This window comes from Rattus norvegicus, chromosome X (genome assembly GCF_036323735.1).
Source record: "Rattus norvegicus strain BN/NHsdMcwi chromosome X, GRCr8, whole genome shotgun sequence".
In the NCBI taxonomy this organism is placed as follows: domain Eukaryota; kingdom Metazoa; phylum Chordata; class Mammalia; order Rodentia; family Muridae; genus Rattus; species Rattus norvegicus.
Window position 1 is genome coordinate 115,565,149 of NC_086039.1, and position 23,514 is coordinate 115,588,662.

The 23,514-nt window shown below is 37.9% G+C and overlaps 1 protein-coding gene across 3 annotated transcripts in view; it reads left to right on the forward strand.

Moving 5' to 3' along the window:
- The window catches only part of Htr2c (5-hydroxytryptamine receptor 2C), a 229,136-nt gene that overhangs the window by 111,959 nt on the left and 93,663 nt on the right, over positions 1-23,514 (forward strand). For 2 of the 3 annotated variants that reach the window (NM_012765.3, XM_039099497.2), the window contains exon 4: positions 1,843-2,159. In NM_012765.3, the coding sequence (NP_036897.2) occupies positions 1,843-2,159 (317 nt within the window). Of the gene's footprint in view, positions 1-1,842; positions 2,160-23,514 lie in introns of those variants that run through there. The other variant, XM_063279820.1, reaches the window with a different exon arrangement.

A 23,514-nucleotide genomic window follows, 5' to 3' on the forward strand; every position in this document is an offset into this window, starting at 1 on the left:
AATTCAACCATAGGGGTCCCGAATTCAGTTCAGTATACATATCTGCTTCTGTCTCTCTGCTGTCAGCTGCTGGTAGGGGCTCTCCATGCTAAACTCCTGTCTGTAAGCATAGCAGAGTAGTGTTAGGCCTTGGTGCCCCCTCCCCAACCCCATGAAATGGATCCCAAGTTGGGCCAGTCACTTGACCTCCTTTCCCTCAGTCTCTTCTCCATTTTTGTCCATACAGTTCTTTTAAACAGGAACAATTCTGGGTCAGAAATTTTGATTGTGGATTAGTAACACTGTCCCTCTAACTGGGGCCTTGTCTATTTCCTGGAGGTGGACTCTTAGAGTTCCCACTTCTCAATGTTGGGCATTTTGGCTAAGGCCACTCCCCTTGAGAGTCTCTCACATCCTGGTTTCTGGTACATCCTAAAGAGCCCCCCACCCTCCTGAGGCTGCTTATTTCCATTTTTCTGTTGGCCCTTTGGGCTTCTCTACTGCCCCCCATACCTCATCCTGTCTCCCTTTTCCCCTTCCCTTCCCTTCTCCCACCCAGTTCCCTCCCTCCTGCTGCCCCCCCCATATTATTTTCTTCCCCCCTTCTAAGTGGGAGAAAATTTTGAACGTAATTGTATTTTTAAAATCAGGGAAGATACATGTGTTGGTTTTGTAGGACACACCTTAGGAGCTCACATCTTGAGCAAATATTTGTCTTTGAAATGTAAATATATCTCATCACTATGAGGGAAATTAATTTGAATTAACAAAAGTGAAATAGAAACATCTCCCTTGTCTTAGATTGCCACCTAATCCGAAATTCTTACGGGTAGAATCTAAGGACCAATGTAAAAATATGTATTTTAAATGACTTAAGAGATTGAATTCCTACCTCTGTCCATGGGAATCAATCATATACAGACATTACTCTAAAGCCTAGAGTTAAGTCCCAGAAAACCAAGGGCACAAAAGAAGTAGACAGTAGGGAGCATTAATGTTTAAGACACAAGGTAAGAAGTGGACAACCATCAGAAACTCACTTTGCAAACATAAGAATTTGGAAATACTTCTAAAAAGAAATGAGTATGTATTGTGTCACAGCACCTTTCAAAACACATTCATAAAAATAGTTCTGATAAAGTCTTATACTTTCTTTTAAATTTAGGACAACACAATTCAACTTCCAAGTATCTTGTCTGGCCACTGGATGCTTTAAAGAACTTTACCATTATTTCTGTCACAGCTGTCTTAAAGAAGAGGTCAAAGAAATTAATATTTTAAAAATATAAAGAATAAAACATTAAGTCAGTCTCTGAAAGAAAAATACCATGTATTTTCTCTCATCGTAAAGCCTTAACTTCATCGATACAATTAATCATGCATGAACAGATGACATGAAAATTAAAGCAAAACTCTCAGGAATAAAGAGGTTTAAGGAGAGTGAGGGTGTCTATTGTGGTGTGGGAGGCAGACATACTCAGAATACTTTCTATGTTTATATGAAAATTGTCTTCCATAATCAAACATTATAAAATATAGATTAAAAAGAAAATAATAAACTATCACACCAAGTCAAACAAGACTGTGTTTTGGGACAACAGTACTATTTTAATACAGTCTGAAACTAGACCTTATGATGGACCCTGGTCCTGTCATTTACTTCGCTACATTGGCTTGAGAAAATGTCAGAACCCTTATAGCAGTCACTCAGTAAAAAAGAGTGATAAAAACGGGAAATGAAGAAGATGGAGGAGTCATGGTCATAGTACTGGAGGGATGGCTACACGCTATTGTATAGTAGAAGCGAAATATTGTGTGTAAACAGAGCCTGAATTTCCTTTTTCTTTTCTTTTTAATTTTCAGGATGCACCTAATCGGCCTATTGGTTTGGCAATTCGATATTTCCATAAGTCCAGTAGCAGCTATAGTAACTGACACTTTTAATTCCTCCGATGGTGGACGCTTGTTTCAATTCCCGGACGGGGTACAAAACTGGCCAGCACTTTCAATCGTCGTGATTATAATCATGACAATAGGGGGCAACATTCTTGTTATCATGGCAGTAAGCATGGAGAAGAAACTGCACAATGCAACCAATTACTTCTTAATGTCCCTAGCCATTGCTGATATGCTGGTGGGACTACTTGTCATGCCCCTGTCCCTGCTTGCTATTCTTTATGGTGAGTACAATTTTATTCCTTTCTCAATCTCAGATTGTTCTCCAGGTTTGAAATAGTCCTCGGGATGTAATTCACACAGTTAATAATTTACCTATAGAATCTGAAAAACAAAAACAATAAAAACAAAAAGTAAGCAAGACATATTGATTGGATAGGTTAAGATATGTGAAATAAAACTTGAGCTGACTTTTCAAAAGTTAAAACACCTATTTTGTAATATATTGAAATTATGCATGAACATTTTCTTTGCAAGTGTCAGTTATAAACAATAAATAACCATAAAAATGAGAGTGGCACCCTGCCCTGTATTTGGGCTAGCACATTAACTGTCAATGCCACATCTAATACAAAAAAAAGAAAGCAAAACTTGTCTTTTTAACATAATTTTATTTTAAGAAATGTTTCTGGGTGAGAGATATTGAACCCAGGGCCTCATCCACTCTAGGCAAGTGCTCAGTTACTGCTCTACACCCCGGCACATGCAATCTTTTATGTTGACAAACTACTTGGTACAAATTATGCACTCAACGGGATTTGCTCCTCTTTTTCATGCAGTCTATAAGTCGTGGTTTTATAAGGTATAACAATTAATATCTTAGCACATAAATGCAAGTTCATACCACAACCATAAAACTCAGCTTCAGTTATTTTCAAGAGTCTTCATTTTTTTTCCTTTGATTTTCTGCCATCTCTTTACTTTGTTCATTTTAATCTATGTTTTGGCTAATATTTCAAAAAAATCAGTCCTGGTCATGAATCCTCAATTGTCTTCCAGAAGACCTAGTTTGATGCACAGCATCTACATGGCAGTTCACCAGTATTTCTAACTGTAGTTTTAGATTTGATGCTCTCTTTTGACCTCTGCAGGCCATAGGGCATGCATGTGGTACAGACATACATATAAGGAACACAGCCATACACACAAAATTAAAAGGGAAACATCCAACATTTAAAAATATTGATAGGAAATATAAATGAATGAATCAAAGCTCATGTGTACTTCCTGCATCAGGCTCCCACGGGTGTGTACCACTCTATTTGTCACTAAGTACCATAACTACAAAATTTGAAAATCAAGCTCAAATTTAGTTATTAATATCTGGAAGTCCCAGCTAACTTTAATTATTCACGTACTCATCATCCTGTAGAGTAAAAGAGAGATGTCCAACAAGTTCCCCAAATGCATAAGGGAATTAGACAATAAAAATATTACTAAAATAGTATCTAGCCTAAAAGTCTTAAAAAGAAGAAAGATTTAAAAAATCTTAAAGAATCTTAAAAAGCGATGTGTCTCAAACATCATCTCTCATGATATATAAAACTTACCCATTCCCAAGTCTACAGTGGCAGTCCCTAATTTTAGCAACTCCACGAGTTTCAGAGACGCATTTACCTCAAAGCACCTATATCACACTGGTTATCTGGCCTTTTACTTCTCCAGGATTAGTGAAAACATGGTCCCATAAGTGAGGTGAAACAGCAAATTCAAAGGTACAGTTAAGACTGTGAGCTCCTCACTGCCTGCCTTTTTTGGGTAGATCAAGGACAGGCTATGAAAAAGTTTATAAAAAATGTAACAAAAATAAAAAAGAACATTACTGGGAAGGCTGAGATTGATCTAAAAACACCACTGCAAAGCAAACTCTGAAAAGTTACGAAGATAAGCTTCAGGTCACAGAGGGAAAAGTCTGCACAAATCTCAAGAAAAAGTCATTTCCTGGAGGCAGAATGGAGTGAAAAGGAAAAATAAACATGAGAGGCAGAATTGACATTTGAAGAAAATGGGTCAGTGCAATGGTGAAGAGAATAAAACATATTTTACAGGACAGAAATGTCACAGATAAGTGCCATCAACTCTTCCCATACTGCCCTCCACTCTTCACTTAAATTCCTTGAAATAAACCACATTGCTACACCTGGGAAGATGTTCTTGGCTTAAAACCTTAGAAATCAGCAAGAAAGATGCAAATTCCCTTCATCTGTGTCATTACTATAGAATAGATCACAATTGAAAACATATGCTGCACACTTCATCAAGATATGTCAGACCCAGGAAAACAAATATCACTTCTTCTCATCACGTGAAGAATCTAGAGTTATTAACATGACAAATAAATAATATGAAAACATAATGTCTATTTGGGAAGAGGATGGCATTCAATGTGGAGAATTAGAGGGAAATACTATCAAAGCAATATATGTATTTCATGGTTTAGTCTACTATTTTTTGTATAATAAATATAAACTAATAAAAATAAAACCGAAGAAAACAAAAACAAAATACTTCAGGTGATATTAAATATTTTAAGTAAACACATTAATATGTCAAAATGCTTTCATAAAGCAACCTGACAACTGTGAATATAAATACTTTTTCTCCCTTAAAACACTTGGTCTTAAATAGTCCCATGAGAAGTAGTGGTTATTAATGACTACAATAAAAGAATGTAATGAAGAATACAAACAAAACAGTGATGAAAGTAGACATTGTGATCTTGATGTCTGACAGTCAATTTCAAATGAAAACAGAGGAGAAAGGATGTTCAATGATAAAAGACAAAGTTAACAGCAAATAGGTAGCAGGCACAAAAGTCTGTATATTCTATAATAATCATGAACACTAAAAGTAAAATATTCAAAAGAGGGAAACGATTTTAAGATCTACTCACCACAAGGGAGACTGGAGAATGTGAGAAGGTATGCATGATGGTATGTACCTTAAACCCATCATTCAGAATCCCCATCAATTCAAGAGCATGTTGGTCTACATAGTGAGTTCAAAGCTAGCCGGGACAATTTAATGCGACTATCAGAAGACTGTGTAGAGGCAGGACAAAGTAATTATGAGTAAAGACATTATGTTATGATATATATTAAGTATTTCCATTTATAAAGAATGTATCTTCTTACAGATTGCAGATTAAACTGACAAAAGGTCACTAGAAAGTCGAAATTTCATAAAAGTACTTTCTAATAACAAGATTCTAGAAATCATTAAAAACAAAATTTTAAGAACATTTTAAGTAGTTTAGACATTTAAAAAAAATCTTTTGTGTTTTGATTGGCTTTTGTTTTTGTTTTTACATAGGATTTCTCCATGTAGCCTTGACTCCAGAAATGAAAATTTGCTAAAAAGAAGCATTTTATTTAACTATACTTAGAATATACTTAGAATAATAGTCAGAGAAAGATTTATATACTTATATTTATATTCATATCTATTTTGAAAAATTAAAACACACAAATAAAATTTTCTTAAAGCAGTGATGGAAACCCACAAAGAAAGCCCAAAAAATAAAACAAAAAAAGATAAAGAAAAATTCAAAGAGAGATAATAGAAGTAATTGTTTGGGTAAAGAATAGAAAGAAATATATTCAATTCCAAAATAAAAACCTGTTTTAAAATGGAAAATTTTAGCCAATTTAAAACAGGGAAAAAAGATATATAGAGAAAAACAGTATAGTAATTGAGAAATAACCAAAAATAATAACTTTTTAGGATCTTGAGCTTTTTTGTAGCATCACATGCACAGCAATTAAAACGAAAATTAATTGGATGTGGTTTAGTGATAGAAAGTTTGCCTTACCTTTGCAAGGCACTGAATTCTATCCCAGCCCTCCCAAAAAAATCTAGGTCAGAAAAATGTATGTTCACCAATAACTAGATAATTAGAATCATTAAGAAGAGAATTTTGCAAGCTATGTTTTACAAGTACATATTCAAAAATAATTTGTGTTTTTATACACTAGCAAGAGAAATTGGAAAACAAATTCAAGGTTACTGTTTTTAATATAATTAAAACAAATAAGAAGTATAAATCTACTAAAATATGTAATGGAGGTACATGAAGAAAATTTAAAACACTAGAAAAATTATTATAAATAGACTCAAGAAATTAAGATACATACCTTATTTATAATTGGACAAGTCAGTCTTCTAAGGATATTAATACTTCCTCAAATGATCTGTAGATTCAGTTCAAAAAATATCTGCATGTTTGAGGGGCACACATATAAAAGTGCTTTAAACTTTATGATTACATGTAAATGAACTAGAGTAGCTGAAACAATTTTTAAAATAAACTGATTTCAGACAGGAGAGATGGTTTGGTGACTAAAATGTTTGCTACAGGAGCATGGGGGCCTGAGTACAAAGCCATAGAACCCATGGAAAGGTGCATGATATAATCTTAGCACTCGTGTGCCACTGTGAGAGAGAGAGAGAGAGAGAGAGAGAGAGAGAGAGAGAGAGAGAGAGAGAGAGAGAGAGAGAGAGAGAGAGGTTTCCTGTAAACTCACAGGGCAGCTAACCCAGTGTATATGAAGAACCTGTCTCAAACAAGTTCAAGAGCAAGGAAGGACCTCCATACTTTGTCTGAGGCATAAATGTTCCTGTACTCACACATGTATGGATAGATGGGGACACACACACACACACACAGAGAGAGAGAGAGAGAGAGAGAGAGAGAGAGAGAGAGAGAGAGAGAGATAGTAAGGAGACATAAGACAGAGACAGAGATGAGCAAGAATTTATTTTAATGTCAAAGACATAGAATTTGATTTGATATTAGGTTTCAGTCTCAAACAACAATATTCAAGAATGCTATGTTGGGTTGGGGGTTTAGCTCAGTGGTAGAGCGCTTGCCTAGCGAGCGCAAGGCCCTGGGTTCGGTCCCCAGCTCCGGGAAAAAAAAAAGGAAAAAAAAAAGAGAGAGAGAGAGCTGACTCCAAGAATGCTATGTTGAATAGATTACAGTCAAATACTGAAAAATCAGCAAATACAACAAAGGCTCAAACTCATTTCAATGGAGAAAAAAATCTTTCTAACCAATATTACTGGAGTTATTATTTATCATATGTAAAAAACAAATTTCCATCTTCATAAAAATTACACAACTAAGAAAAACTAACTCAAATGGAATTTCAATCTAAATTCAAAACTACAAATTTTCTGTAAGAAAGGAAAAATCTTTACAACACTGGGTTAGGCCAAGGGTTCTTAGAATTGTTATTGAAATCTAAGGGTCATGTTGCCAAGAGACAGAAAGAAACTGGTGGGAAAAACTGTCTGGGCTTAGATGGCCAACGTCTTAAATACCTCAAAACAAAAGAATGAAGGGCAAAAAGGAAATAAGGAAAGGCCACCTAGAGGAGCAACAGGACACACAAGGGGGACTGGCCTTGCAGGAAAAGAACAACCCACTATCTGAATCTGCTTGTTTCCTGGGTTTTATCTCATCCTTTTAATCAGTTGTGATAACTGTGAGAGTCAGATAAAGGATTTCCAGCTATTCACTTCTGGACAAAACTCTAAATAAAATTATTGCTCCATATCTTCCATGTTATTCTATCCTTTGTTAATGTAACTAAACATCTGATCCCAGGGGTAGGCTTTATTGTCCAGTCACACAATGATAGAAAATTGAGCCATAAAAAGAATAGATAAATTATGCTTAATAAGCATGAAACAATGACATTTAACTGGTTGAAAAGGAAGATGTACTAGACAATTTTCAGTAGTAATCTAATAGAGGGTAAATAAGAAAACTAAGAGCTAATTTTTAAAAAAATGAGGAAGAGAGATGGATAGATGAGTCACCAAGGAGGACATACAAATATTAAAAATAATGAATAAATAGATAAATAAGTAAATTTGGAACGACATTTATTAACAACATTTTCAAAATAAACTGGATTTCACTTCAAATTATCTTTTGCCATTATACTATAATTCATCATGTATGTTTTCATTCACACAAACTGTTTACAGTTAAAATAATATTAAAGCTCACTCTGTCTCTACATGCTAACAGAAGCTAGGCTCAAAATTAATTAATTAACTGGGCAGTCTAAAAATTACTTATTGATTGATTTACATCCCAAATGCTGCTCTCTCCTATCCACCCTGTTGTGTTCACCCCCAGATTCCCCCTTTCACCTGGGAAAGGGTAGCTCCGCCATATTCCTCCGCCCTGGTGTATCAAGTTTCTGTAGGATTGGGCTCATCCTTTCCCACTGAGGCCAGATGTTTTCGTTAGGGTTTTACTGCTGTGAAGAGACACCATGACCAAGGCAACTCTTATAAGGACAACATTTAATTGGGGCTGGCTTACAGGTTCAGAGGTTCAGTCAATTATCATCAAGGCAAGAACATGGCAGCATCCTAGTAGGCATGGTGCGGGAGGAGCTGAGTTCTACATCTTCATTTGCAGGCTGCTATGAGGAGACTAACTTCTAGGCAGCTAGGATGAGGGTCTTATAGCCCACACCCACAGTGACACACCTACTCCAACAAGGTCACACCTTCTAATAGTGCCACTCTCTGGATGGAGCATATATACAAACCATCACACCAGACAAGGCAGCACTCTGCTATATATATATGTTCCTGGGGTCTCAGACCAGCCTACGTATGTATGCCCTTTGGTTGGTGGTTCAATCTCTTGGAGTTCAAAGGGGTCCAGGGTAGTTGACACTGTTGGTCTTCCTGTGGTGTTGACATCTCTTTGTCAGCTTTCAGCCCTTCACCTAACTCTTCCATAGTGGTCCCTGACCTCTGTCCAATGTTTGCGAGTGTCTGAATCTATCTTGGTCAGCTGCGGAGTAGAGACTCTCAGAGGACTGCTTTGCCAGGCTTCTGTCTGGAAACACAACACAGCATCGGTAATAATGTGAGGGACTGATGCCTGCCCATGGTCTCAAAAATGGACTGATCTTTGGTCAGCCATTCCTTCAGTCTCTGCTCCATCTCATCTTTGTCCTTACATTTCTTTTGGACAGGACCAATTTTTGGGTCAAAGTTTTGTAGGAGGGTTGGTGTCCCCATCCCTCCACTATGGGGTCTTGTCTGACTATTGGTGGTGGTCTTTTCAGGTTTCATTTCCCCACTGTCGGGCATTTCAGATAAGATCACCTTCATCGACTCCTTAAAACTTCCCTCGTCCTGGGTCTCTGGAACTTCCTATTTCTGGTCTCCGATTTGATTCCATTGATCAACCTGTTTGTTTCTATACATATGCGACGCAGTTTTATCACTATTGCTCTGTAGTACAGCTTTGAGGTCAGGGATGGTGATTCCTCAGAAGTTGTTCTACTGTTGAGTGTCATTTTGGCTATACTGTTTTTTTTTTGTTGTTGTTGTTGTTGTTGTTGTTTTTCCATATAAAGGTGAGAATTGTTTTTCGAGATCTTTGCAGAATTTTGTTAGAATTTTGCTGGGTATTGTAGATTGTAGAATTCTTTTGGTAAGATGGCCATTTTCACTATGTCAATCATACTGATCCATGAGAAGGGAGAGATTTTGTTCCATTTTCTAATTTCTTCCTCAATTCCTTTCTTTAGGGACTTGAAGTTCTTGTCATTCAGAGCTTACATTTGATTGGGTAGAGTCACACCAAAGTATTTGTGGCAATTGTGAAAGTTATCATTTCCCTAACTTCTTTCTCAACCAGTTCATCACGTGTGTAGAGGCAGGGTTCTGATTGGTTTGAGTTAAATTGTATCCTGCCACTTGGCTGGAGGCATTTATCAACTGGAGGAGTTTTCTGGTTGAATTTTTGGGATCATTTATTAGATTATCTGTGAACAGTGATACTTTGACTTCTTTCCTATTTGTATTCACTTAATCTCCTTTAGTTGTCTTATTGCTCAGGCTAGAACTTCAAGTACTATATTGAAGAGATAGGAGGAGAGTGAACAGCTTTGTCTTGTCCCTGAGTTTAATGGAAATGATTTAAGCTACTCTCCATTTAATTTGGTTTTGTCTATTGTCTTGTGGTATATTGCCTTTGTTGTGTTTAGATATGCACCTTGTATCCCTGCTTTCTCCAAGACTTTTAATAAGAAGTGGGTTAGATTTTCTCAAATGCTTTTTTGTATATAGTGAGATCATTATGTGGGTTTTGTTTTCTTTCAGTTTGTTTATATGGTGGATTATGTTGATGGATTTCTGTATATTGAACCACCCCTGCATTCCTGGGATAAGTCTGCTTGATCTTGATGCATGATGTCTTTGATGTATTCTTGGGTTCAGTTTCTGAGTACTTTATTGAGTATTTATTTTACATCAATGTTCATACGGGAAACTGTTTTGAAATACTTTCTTTGTTGAGTCTTTGTGTGGTTTAGGTATCAGGGTGACTGTGGCCTCATAGAATGAGTTTGGCAGAGTTGCTTCTGTTTCTAATTTGTGAAATAGTTTGAGGAGTATTGGCATTAGTGTATTAGTTGTTCTTTGAAATTCCTGTATAATTCTGCCCTAAAACCTTCTGGCCCAGGGCTGCTTTTTTTCTTTCTTTCTTTCTTTCTTTCTTTCTTTCTTTCTTTCTTTCTTTCTTTTTTTTTTGCAGGGGGTGGAGTCTGTTGTGAGAGATCTGTAAGTGACTATGTCTATTTCTTTAGGGACTATCCAGATGTTTTACCTGATCTTGATTTAGTGTTGGTAATTTGTCCATATCTAGAAAATCGTCCCCTTCTTTTAGATTTTCCAATTTTGTGGAGTACAGGCTTAAAAAAACCAACTACTTCTACTTTTAACAGTTCAATTGTTGCCCTTCAGTAAAACCTAATGGTTCTTTGAATTTCCTCAGTGTCCATTGTTGTCTCCCATTTCATTTCTAACTTTGTTAATTTGGGTACTGTCTTCCTTTAAGTTAGTTTGGCTGATGGTTTTTGTCTTGTTGATTTTCTCAAAGAACCAGTTCTTGGTTTCTTTGATTCTTTGTATTGTTCTCTTTGTTTCTAATCCTAATTGATTGATTTCAGCCCTGAGTTTGATTATTTCCTGCCTTCTAATCTTCCTGGGTCTGATTTCTCTCTTTTTTTATTGTTTTTTTTATCATTTACATTTCTACTGTTATCTCTTTCCCCTTCACAAACCCCCTATCCAACCCCCTCCCTCCTGCTTCTATGAGAGTGCTTCCCCCACCCACTCACCTACTCCTGCCTCCCTGCCCTGGTAGTCCTGAGCCTTCACAGGACTAAGGGCCTCTCCTCCCATTGGTGCCCAACAAGGCCATCCTCTGCTACATATGCAGCTGGAACCAAGGGTCACTCCATGTGTACTCTTTGGTTGGTGATTTAGTCCTAGGGAGCTCTGGGGGTTCTGGTTGGTTGATATTGTTGTTCTTCCTATGGAGCTGCAAATTTCTTCAGCTACTTAGTGCTATGAACTTTCCTTTTAGCACTGTTTCCATAGTGTCTCATAAGTTTTGGTATGTAGTGCCCTCGTTTTCATTAAAATTTAAATAGTAATTAATTTCTTTCACTATTTCTTCCTAACCCAGTGATCATTATTTAAAGAGTTGTTCAGTTTCCATGAATATGTAGGCTTTTTGTTGTTTCTGTTTTTATTGGAGTTCAGCTTTAATCTATGGTAATCTAATAAAATGCATGGAGTTATTTCAATCTTCTTGTATTTGTTAAGATTTTCTTAGTGGCTGATTATATGGTCAATTTTGGAGAAGTTTCCATGTGGTGCTGAAAAGACAATATATTCTTTCATGGTTGGGTGAAATGTTCTATAGAAACCTCTTAAGTCCATTTGAATCATAACTTCTGCTAGATTCATTCTCTGTTTAGTTTATGACTCGGTGACTAGTCCATTGGGGAAAGTGGAGTTTGAAGTCTCCCATTATCTATTAGGGTCTGTAAGACCTCCTCCCAAGCCTTTCTATCTTTCAGAGTCTCAAATGTGAAATTGGGTGTAGTTCTGATAATTCTGCCTGTATATGTTACTTAGCCTTTTCCCTTATGCTGCTTTTAAAATTCTTTTTGTTTTGTATATTTTAATTATTATGTGACAGGAGGATTTTACTTTCTTGTACAACTTGGTGTTCTGTACCTTCTTGTAACTTTATAAACATCTCTTTATTTTGATTAGCAAAATTTTCTCTTATGATATTGTTGAAGATATTTTCTCAGTCTTTAATCTGGAAATCTTCTTTTATTACTATTATTACTAGATTTGGTCTTTTCAAAGTGTCCCAAATTTCTTGGATGTTTTGTATCATGGACTAATTAGATTTTGCATTTTCTTTGACTTATATGTGGATTTCTTGTATAGTATCTTCTACACCTGAGATTCTCTTTCATCTCCTGCATTCTCTTGGTGATGCTTATATCTGTAATTCCTATTCTCTTTCCTAGGTTGTTTATCCCCATGATTGCCTCAGTTTGTGTTTTCTTTATTGCTTTTATTCCCTTTCCAGGTCTTGAACAGTTTTATTCTTATCATTCACCTGTTTGAATGTTTATTCCTGTATTTCCTTAAGGGATTTCTGCATGTCCTCTTTAAAGGCTTCTCACATCTTTATAAGATTGGATTTAAGATACTCTTTTTGTGCTTCAGTTTTATCAATAAATCCAGGGCTTGCTGTAGCAGGGTAGCTGGGCTCTGTTGGCACCATAATTGCCTTAGGTCTTGTTGATTGTGTTCTTGTGTTGTTCTTTGGGCATCTGGGTTTCTCTGTTGTTGGGTGGATAATCTTGATAGAGGCAGGACTTCTTGGGAAGAGAGAGTGAGCTGTGAGCCAGAGAATGGAGATCAGGGTATCCTACTCTATTGGCTGTGACTCAGTCAGACCCCACCCTGTGAGTTGTTGTGCCCTGGGGCAGACCCTACTCTGCAGGTTGGGTTCCAGCCAGATAGAACTGGAGTGACAGACAGATCCAACAAGTATGTATTGTCAGGCAGGGTTGCAAGCTGGTTAGTTTCAAGGCCACTGACGTCTTCCATGGAGAGGCAGGGTGCTCTTGGGGTCCCACAAGTCTCCTCCAGACTATAGAGTAAGGCCAGACCTAAACAATGGGGGTCCAGTCATAGTGTATGCTTCTCTAACCAGGGATTTTAAAGATCATTTTATTAGTTTAATAGGGCAGATCATAATCATTCTTATGATAGCATAATACCTCCATTAATTTTTCTGATTTTACATAGTTTCACTTCAAGTACAATTATTTCAAATGTGACAAGTTCAATGCCATCTTCAATAGCAAGAAAACGAACAAACATTATAGGGCAGCAATGTGTTCTAATTCATGATGAGCTTGAAAAAACAAGTAGACAGCAGTATGTCTGCTAAATCTACTTGGAAATACTGAATGTCTATTATTTACCTTGTCACTATTGAAATAATTCTTTTTCCCAGTTTTTATTTTCCATCCACTTATTCTGTCACTGAGTATCTCCTTAAAGTATTACGTTTAATCAATTTAAATTACCATTATTTTAAATAAAACAGAAAACATCTTTAGGTTACTTAGGTTGCTAACCCAATATTGAAGCATCTCTTAATGAAAGTTCTTAAACACATGTTTAATTTTATGTAGCTTTGCTGGATAAAATAAACACACTTGAGCCTTCTCATATATTTCTTATGTGAGAGACCCTAAAGCCAACTTTTAAAACAGTACACTAGATAACCTATCTATCTATCTATCTATCCATATCCATATCCATATCCATATCCATATCATATCCATATCCATATCCATATCTATATCTATATCTTCACCACTGTAAAAGATACAATCCCAGCTTGACATCTACAAAGGAGTGTGGCAGCCACAGAATCTAAATGTCAGCATGTTCAGTGTTAGCTAAGCAGAAAAACATATACACATCTTATTGGAGAGTAATGACATTGAATGGCTTTCAGATACAATTACACCACAATGGAGAAAATACATCTCAATAGGACTTTGTGAAGACGAACAAAGTTTGAAAGACAATGTTTCATTGGACTTTGGCTATAGTAATATGTCAAGACCTGAACAGCTGTTACCTTATCACGTAAAATTTCACAAAAAACTTTGTAGGCATGAAAATTAATGGTTACCTTTGCCATACTCAATTTTGAGTACATAGCTTAAAGCAAATACCCTTTTCAGTAATGAGGCTACTGTGAAAATTAATAACAACACATTTCTGCCCACCCATGGCTTATTCATTTTTCATTTGAGTAATGGTTTGCTCAAGGTCACATTATTGGGCTAATAAAATATCAGAGTCAAGTTTTGGATTATATTAAGTCTATTCTACCACCTATTTGTATTGTCAATCGTACTATTTCGGTACTCATTATTTCCTCTTGAAAAGTCAAGAGGACTGCTGAGGGCATCGTAGCTCAGTCATACAGCACTTACCTTATGGTGCACAAGGCCCTGGGTTTAATTGCAAGTACCAGAAAAAAAAATCAGGAGAATTTTGTGCGGAGAAAAGATCATGGCAGCCAATCTAGAGAAAAATTAGAAGTTAAGCTGATCTGTAGAATGTAAAGAAGGTAAGTATGCTAGTTTAAAAACTATTTCGGGGTATAGGCAAAAATGAATAGCATCACTCAAACATTATTCTGAAGCCTTTGGGATGTATTACTAGGGTATATAGATCACAGTATACTTCGAAATTGCTGTACTATTATTTTGTTCTGCTTTGTTTTCTTTAATAATTTCCTCAGATACCTAGTAAAACATTGTTATTGATATAATTGTTACATATGCTATATTTCCGCCACCCTCCTTTGGAACTTCAACCTTTTCAAAGGTCTACTGGTTAATGGCAATGGCAATGGTAATGGGTAGGATTCTTATTTAGGCTCTATCTTCATTTTTTAAAAATCTTTCAAATAGACAACACCAAGAAATGTCATACTGCATCTTCAAAATGACTACATAATAATATTATCAATTTTCCAATTCAAATGAATACACACCTTAGGTTTGGTAAAGCTCATTCTCTTTTTAGTATACTGAAATGGAAACTCTAGAACTTTGCATATTTAGACCAGGAACTTGAGAATGAAATAGAGATTTGCATTTGGTGTTTTGTCTTAGCATGTTGGATATGGTACATCAGAAATAAGCATGAGTGACAAGAATATTCAAATGTATTTAAAAGTTTGTAATTTAAATTGTGAAATAATTTTTATTTAAATTTTTAATTTTCAAAATTTTAAACATAAATAGACTATGTTGTAAGTTCTCCACCCATATCTCTCCCTTCTTCAATCCCTTCCTAGTTTCTTCCCCCAATTCCTTCTCATATCCATAATCTATGAAACCTAGTGATTCCATTTTGTATTATTCATATGTACATGTGTTCATGGCTGATTATGCGGGACTGGATCACACATTAGAGTCCTTGTTCATGGGGAAAACTGATTCTGTCAGTAACCATTGACTACCAGCATTTTTTCAATTAGGGGTGAGGTCTTTTGGACTTTTCTCTGTCTATATTGAGAGTGTCTCTTACTTAGAGCATTACTAAACTTTTATAAATATTTTGAGATTATACTAGAATTATATCATTTCCTTTTTCCTTTCCCTTGCTTCCAAATCTTTCATGTTAACACATACCCCCGCACAATTTCAAATTTGTAGCCACTTTTTCTTTTTTTTTTTTTTCTTTTTTTTTTTTTTATTAACTTGAGTATTTCTTATATACATTTCGAGTGTTATTCCCTTTCCCGGTTTCCGGGCAAACATCCCCCTCCACCATCCCCTTCCTTATGGGTGTTCCCCTCCCAACCCTCCCCCCATTGCCGCCCTCCCCCCATAGACTAGTTCACTGTGGGTTCAGTCTTAGCAGGACCCAGGGCTTCCCCTTCCACTGGTGCTCTTACTAGGATATTCATTGCTACCTATGGGGTCAGAGTCCAGGGTCAGTCCATGTATAGTCTTTAGGTAGTGGCTTAGTCCCTGGAAGCTCTGGTTGCTTGGCATTGTTGTACTTTTGGGGTCTCGAGCCCCTTCAAGCTCTTCCAGTTCTTTCTCTGATTCCTTCAATAGGGGACCTATTCTCAGTTCAGTGGTTTGCTGCTGGCATTCGCCTCTATATTTGCTGTATTCTGGCTGTGTCTCTCAGGAGCGATCTACATCCGGCTCCTGTCGGTCTGCACTTCTTTGCTTCATCCATCTTGTCTAATTGGGTGGCTGTATATGTATGGGCCACATGTGGGGCAGGCTCTGAATGGGTGTTCCTTCAGTCTCTGTTTTAATCTTTGCCTCTCCCTTCCCTGCCAAGGGTATTCTTTTTCCTCATTTAAAGAAGGAGTGAAGCATTCACATTTTGATCATCCGTCTTGAGTTTCGTTTGTTCTAGGGATCTAGGGTAATTCAAGCATTTGGGCTAATAGCCACTTATCACTGAGTGCATACCATGTATGTCTTTCTGTGATTGGGTTAGCTCACTCAGGATGATATTTTCCAGTTCCAACCATTTGCCTACGAATTTCATAAACTCGTTGTTTTTGATAGCTGAGTAATATTCCATTGTGTAGATGTACCACATTTTCTGTATCCATTCCTCTGTTGAAGGGCATCTGGGTTCTTTCCAGCTTCTGGCTATTATAAATAAGGCTGCGATGAACATAGTGGAGCACGTGTCTCTTTTATATGTTGAGGCATCTTTTGGGTATATGCCCAAGAGAGGTATAGCTGGATCCTCAGGCAGTTCAATGTCCAATTTTCTGAGGAACCTCCAGACTGATTTCCAGAATGGTTTTACCAGTCTGCAATCCCACCAACAATGGAGGAGTGTTCCTCTTTCTCCACATCCTCGCCAGCATCTGCTGTCACCTGAGTTTTTGATCTTAGCCAATCGCACTGGTGTGAGGTGAAATCTCAGGGTTGTTTTGATTTGCATTTCCCTTATGACTAAAGATGTTGAACATTTCTTTAGGTGTTTCTCAGCCATTCGGCATTCCTCAGCTGTGAATTCTTTGTTTAGCTCTGAACCCCATTTTTTAATAGGGTTATTTGTTTCCCTGCGGTCTAACTTCTTGAGTTCTTTGTATATTTTGGAAATAAGGCCTCTATCTGTTGTAGGATTGGTAAAGATCTTTTCCCAATCTGTTGGTTGCCGTTTTGTCCTAACCACAGTGTCCTTTGCCTTACAGAAGCTTTGCAGTTTTATGAGATCCCATTTGTCGATTCTTGATCTTAGAGCATAAGCCATTGGTGTTTTGTTCAGGAAATTTTTTCCAGTGCCCATGTGTTCCAGATGCTTCCCTAGTTTTTCTTCTATTAGTTTGAGTGTGTCTGGTTTGATGTGGAGGTCCTTGATCCACTTGGACTTAAGCTTTGTACAGGGTGATAAGGATGGATCGATCTGCATTCTTCTACATGTTGCCCTCCAGTTGAACCAGCACCATTTGCTGAAAATACTATCTTTTTTCCATTGGATGGTTTTGGCTCCTTTGTCAAAAATCAAGTGACCATAGGTGTGTGGGTTCATTTCTGGGTCTTCAATTCTATTCCATTGGTCTATCTGTCTGTCTCTGTACCAATACCATGCAGTTTTTATCACTATTGCTCTGTAATACTGCTTGAGTTCAGGGATAGTGATTCCCCCTGAAGTCCTTTTATTGTTGAGGATAGCTTTAGCTATCCTAGGTTTTTTGTTATTCCAGATGAATTTGCAAATTGTTCTGTCTAACTCTTTGAAGAATTGGATTGGTATTTTGATGGGGATTGCATTGAATCTGTAGATTGCTTTTGGTAAAATGGCCATTTTTACCATATTAATCCTGCCAATCCATGAGCATGGGAGATCTTTCCATCTTCTGAGGTCTTCTTCAATTTCTTTCCTCAGTGTCTTGAAGTTCTTATTGTACAGATCTTTTACTTGCTTGGTTAAAGTCACACCGAGGTACTTTATATTATTTGGGTCTATTATGAAGGGTGTCGTTTCCCTAATTTCTTTCTCGGCTTGTTTCTCTTTTGTATAGAGGAAGGCAACTGATTTATTTGAGTTAATTTTATACCCAGCCACTTTGCTGAAGTTGTTTATCAGCTTTAGTAGTTCTCTGGTGGAACTTTTGGGATCACTTAAATATACTATCATGTCATCTGCAAATAGTGATATTTTGACCTCTTCTTTTCCGATCTGTATCCCTTTGATCTCCTTTTGTTGTCTGATTGCTCTGGCTAGAACTTCAAGAACTATATTGAATAAGTAGGGAGAGAGTGGGCAGCCTTGTCTAGTCCCTGATTTTAGTGGGATTGCTTCAAGTTTCTCTCCATTTAGTTTAATGTTAGCAACTGGTTTGCTGTATATGGCTTTTACTATGTTTAGGTATGGGCCTTGAATTCCTATTCTTTCCAGGACTTTTATCATGAAGGGGTGTTGAATTTTGTCAAATGCTTTCTCAGCATCTAATGAAATGATCATGTGGTTCTGTTCTTTCAGTTTGTTTATATAATGGATCACGTTGATGGTTTTCCGTATATTAAACCATCCCTGCATGCCTGGGATGAAGCCTACTTGATCATGGTGGATGATTGTTTTGATGTGCTCTTGAATTCGGTTTGCCAGAATTTTATTGAGTATTTTTGCGTCGATATTCATAAGGGAAATTGGTCTGAAGTTCTCTTTCTTTGTTGTGTCTTTGTGTGGTTTAGGTATAAGAGTAATTGTGGCTTCATAGAAGGAATTCGGTAGGGCTCCATCTGTTTCAATTTTGTGGAATAGTTTGGATAATATTGGTATGAGGTCTTCTATGAAGGTTTGATAGAATTCTGCATATTGGTATGAGGTCTTCTATGAAGGTCTGATAGAATTCTGCACTAAACCCGTCTGGACCTGGGCTCTTTTTGGTTGGGAGACCTTTAATGACTGCTTCTATTTCCTTAGGAGTTATGGGGTTGTTTAACTGGTTTATCTGTTCCTGATTTAACTTCGATACCTGGTATCTGTCTAGGAAATTGTCCATTTCCTGAAGATTTTCAAATTTTGTTGAATATAGGTTTTTATAGTAAGATCTGATGATTTTTTGAATTTCCTCCGAATCTGTAGTTATGTCTCCCTTTTCATTTCTGATTTTGTTAATTTGGACACACTCTCTGTGTCCTCTCGTTAGTCTGGCTAAGGGTTTATCTATCTTGTTGATTTTCTCAAAGAACCAACTTTTGGTTCTGTTGATTCTTTCTATGGTCCTTTTTGTTTCTACTTGGTTGATTTCAGCTCTGAGTTTGATTATTTCCTGCCTTCTACTCATCCTGGGTGTATTTGCTTCTTTTTGTTCTAGAGCTTTTAGGTGTGCTGTCAAGCTGCTGACATATGCTCTTTCCTGTTTCTTTCTGCAGGCACTCAGCGCTATGAGTTTTCCTCTTAGCACAGCTTTCATTGTGTCCCATAAGTTTGAGTATGTTGTATCTTCATTTTCATTAAATTCTAAAAAGTTTTTAATTTCTTTCTTTATTTCTTCCTTGACCAGGTTATCATTGAGTAGAGCATTGTTCAATTTCCACGTATATGTGGGCATTCTTCCCTTATTGTTATTGAAGACCAGTTTTAGGCCGTGGTGGTCCGATAGCACGCATGGGATTATTTCTATCTTTCTGTACCTGTTGAGGCCCATTTTTTGACCAATTATATGGTCAATTTTGGAGAAAGTACCATGAGGAGCTGAGAAGAAGGTATATCCTTTTGCTTTAGGATAGAATGTTCTATAAATATCCGTTAAGTCCATTTGGCTCATGACTTCTCTTAGTCTGTCTACATCACTGTTTAATTTCTGTTTCCATGATCTGTCCATTGATGAGAGTGGGGTGTTGAAATCTCCCACTATTATTGTGTGAGGTGCAATGTGTGTTTTGAGCTTTAGTAAGGTTTCTTTTACATATGTAGGTGCCCTTGTATTTGGGGCATAGATATTTAGGATTGAGAGTTCATCTTGGTTGATTTTTCCTTTGATGAATATGAAGTGTCCTTCCTTATCTTTTTTGATGACTTTTAGTTGGAAATTGATTTTATTTGATATGAGAATGGCTACTCCAGCTTGCTTCTTCTGACCATTTGCTTGGAAAGTTGTTTTCCAGCCTTTCACTCTGAGGTAGTGTCTGTCTTTGTCTCTGAGGTGTGTTTCCTGTAGGCAGCAGAATGCAGGGTCCTCGTTGCGTATCCAGTTTGTTAATCTATGTCTTTTTATTGGGGAGTTGAGGCCATTGATATTGAGAGATATTAAGGAATAGTGATTATTGCTTCCCGTTATATTCATATTTGATGTGAGGTTATGTTTGTGTGCTTTCATTCTCTTTGTTTTGTTGCCAAGACGATTAGTTTCTTGCTTCTTCTAGGGTATAGCTTGCCTCCTTATGTTGGGCTTTACCATTTATTATCCTTTGTAGTGCTGGATTTGTAGAAAGATATTGTGTAAATTTGGTTTTGTCATGGAATATCTTGGTTTCTCCATCAATGTTAATTGAGAGTTTTGCTGGATACAGTAATCTGGGCTGGCATTTGTGTTCTCTTAGGGTCTGTATAACATCAGTCCAGGATCTTCTGGCCTTCATAGTTTCTGGCGAGAAGTCTGGTGTGATTCTGATAGGTCTCCCTTTATATGTTACTTGACCTTTTTCCCTTACTGCTTTTAATATTCTTTCTTTATTTTGTGCGTTTGGTGTTTTGACAATTATGTGACGGGAGGTGTTTCTTTTCTGGTCCAATCTATTTGGAGTTCTGTAGGCTTCCTGTATGTCTATGGGTATCTCTTTTTTTAGGTTAGGGAAGTTTTCTTCTATGATTTTGTTGAAGATATTTACTGGTCCTTTGAGCTGGGAGTCTTCACTCTCTTCTATACCTATTATCCTTAGGTTTGATCTTCTCATTGAGTCCTGGATTTCCTGTATGTTTTGGACCAGTAGCTTTTTCCGCTTTACATTATCTTTGACAGTTGAGTCAATGATTTCTATGGAATCTTCTGCTCCTGAGACTCTCTCTTCCATCTCTTGTATTCTGTTGGTGAAGCTTGTATCTACAGCTCCTTGTCTCTTCTTTTGGTTTTCTATATCCAGGGTTGTTTCCATGTGTTCTTTCTTGATTGCTTCTATTTCCATTTTTAATTCCTTCAACTGTTTGATTGTGTTTTCCTGGAATTCTTTCAGGGATTTTTGCGATTCCTCTCTGTAGGCTTTTACTTGTTTATTAATGTTTTCCTGTGCTTCCCTAAGTGTGTTCAGGTCTTTCCTGAAGTCCTCCAGCATCATGATCAAATATGATTTTGAAACTAGATCTTGCTTTTCTGGTGTGTTTGGATATTCCATGTTTGTTTTGGTGGGAGAATTGGGCTCCGATGATGGCATGTAGTCTTGGTTTCTGTTGCTTGGGTTCCTGCGCTTGCCTCTCGCCATCAGATTATCTCTAGTGTTACTTTGTTCTGCTATTTCTGACCGTGGCTAGACTGTCCTATAAGCCTGTGTGTCAGGAGTGCTGTAGACCTGTTTTCCTCTCTTTCAGTCAGTTATGGGGACAGAGTGTTCTGCTTTCGGGCGTGTAGTTTTTCCTCTCTACAGGTCTTCAGCTGTTCCTGTGGGCCTGTGTCTTGAGTTCACCAGGCAGCTTTCTTGCAGCAGAAAATGTGGCCTTACCTGTGGTCCCGAGGCTCAGGTTTGCTCGTGGGGTGCTGTCCAGGGGCTCTCTGCAGCGGCAGCAACCAGGAAGACCTGTGCTGCCGTTTCCGGGAGCTTCAGTGCACCAGGGTTCCAGATGGTCTTTGGCTTTTTCCTCTGGCGTCCGAGATGTGTGTGTAGAGAGCAGTCTCTTCTGGTTTCCCAGGCTTGTCTGCCTCTCTGAAGGTTCAGCTCTCCCTCCCACGGGATTTGGGTGCAGAGAACTGTTTATCCGGTCTGTTTCCTTCTGGTTCTGGTGGTGTCTTAGGCACAGGGGTCCTGCCGCTCCTGGGCCCTCCCCCACGGGAGCCCAGAGGCCTTATACAGTTTCCTCTTGGGCCAGGGATGTGGGCAGGGGTGAGCAGTGTTGGTGGTCTCTTCCGCTCTGCAGCCTCAGGAGTGCCCACCTGACCAGGCGGTTGGGTCTCTCTCTCACCGGGTCTGGGAGCAGAGAGCTGCTGCGGGCCGGGATCCGCGGGTGTGGGACTTCCGCCACTTTTTCTTTAACTGCTATTTTTCCTTTCTGTTCTGTAGCCCCTTTTTGATATCTCTCTATATCACTGATGTTACCTTTAACTTTCCAAAAAGACAGAAGTATGCCTCAGAATTCTGAGATTTACAGTCCACAATTGATTGAATGATGGAGTATGTCAAAGGCTATCATGAACAGATATACTCCAAATGAGTTAAGCCTCTTTCTGCATACAGATTGGCAAATAGCCAAGAGACATAAGTTCCATATAAATAGCTAGCACTTAGGTCACTATGGCACCCAATTCCTCAGCCAACAGAATGTAGCCACAGCTGTTTGCATTCTCAGTTTCCAGCCCTACACCCATCTTCTTCACATTCTGCACAATTACTAGTTTTCTGTCCATAGTCATCTCTAAGAAATTACTTCAAAAGCCATATATTCCATGGTAACAACCTCGTTTTCTAAGATCCTCCTCGTTTTTTTTTATTTTTAAACTCCAGATTTTATTCCCCTCCCAGTCCACCCTTTGACTGTTCCACATCCCATACCAGCTCCTTATCCCTCCCCCATCTCCACTACCACCAGACCGCGAAACTTCCTGGGGCATCCAGTCTCTTGAGGGTTAGGTGCATCTTCTCTAACTGAACCCAGACCCAGGAGTCCTCTGCTGTATATATGTTGAAGGCCTCATCTCAGCTGTAGTACACTGCCTGGTTGGTGATACAGTGTCTGACAGATCTCAGGGGTCCAGGGTAATTGAGACTGCTGATCCTCCTACAGGGTTGACCTCCTCCTCAGCTTCCTCCAGTTTTTTCCACATTCAACCAGAGGGGTCAACAGCTTCTGTTCATTGGTTGTATGCAGATATCTGTATCTGACTCTTTCAGCTGCTTCTTGGGTCTTTTGGAGGGCAATCATGATAAGTCCCTTTTGGTGAGCACTCCATAGCCTCAGTAATGGTGTCAGACCTTGGAACCTCCCCTTGAGCTGGATGCCACTTTGGGCCTGTCTCTGGACCTTCTTTTCCTCAGGATCTTCTCCATTTCCATCCCTGGATTACTTTCAAACATGAAGAATTATGGGTCAGAGCTTTGACAAACCTATAACAAACCTATCCCTCACTTGATGCCCTGTCTTTCTGCTGGAGGTGGGTTCAACAACTTCCCTCTTCCCACTGTAGGACATTTCATCTAAGGTCCTCCCTTTAAGTCCTGAGAGTCTCTCACTTCCTAGGTCTCTAAGCTCCTCTTTTAAGAAAAAAAAAAACATTGTTTTACAATATTTCAAATGTTTGGTTCAAGGTCAAGTAGGATTCACTTTTGTCTGCTATACACCCCAAAATACTCTCAAATACTTTAAAGAATTTGACTGTGTAAAGAAGTTATTAAACTGACAAGAGCATTCAGTATATTACGAAATGATACAACAGAGACTCTCCCATTGGTTCATATAGTCTTTGCTCATTCCTCAAGAAAACTGTAATTCAAATCACCA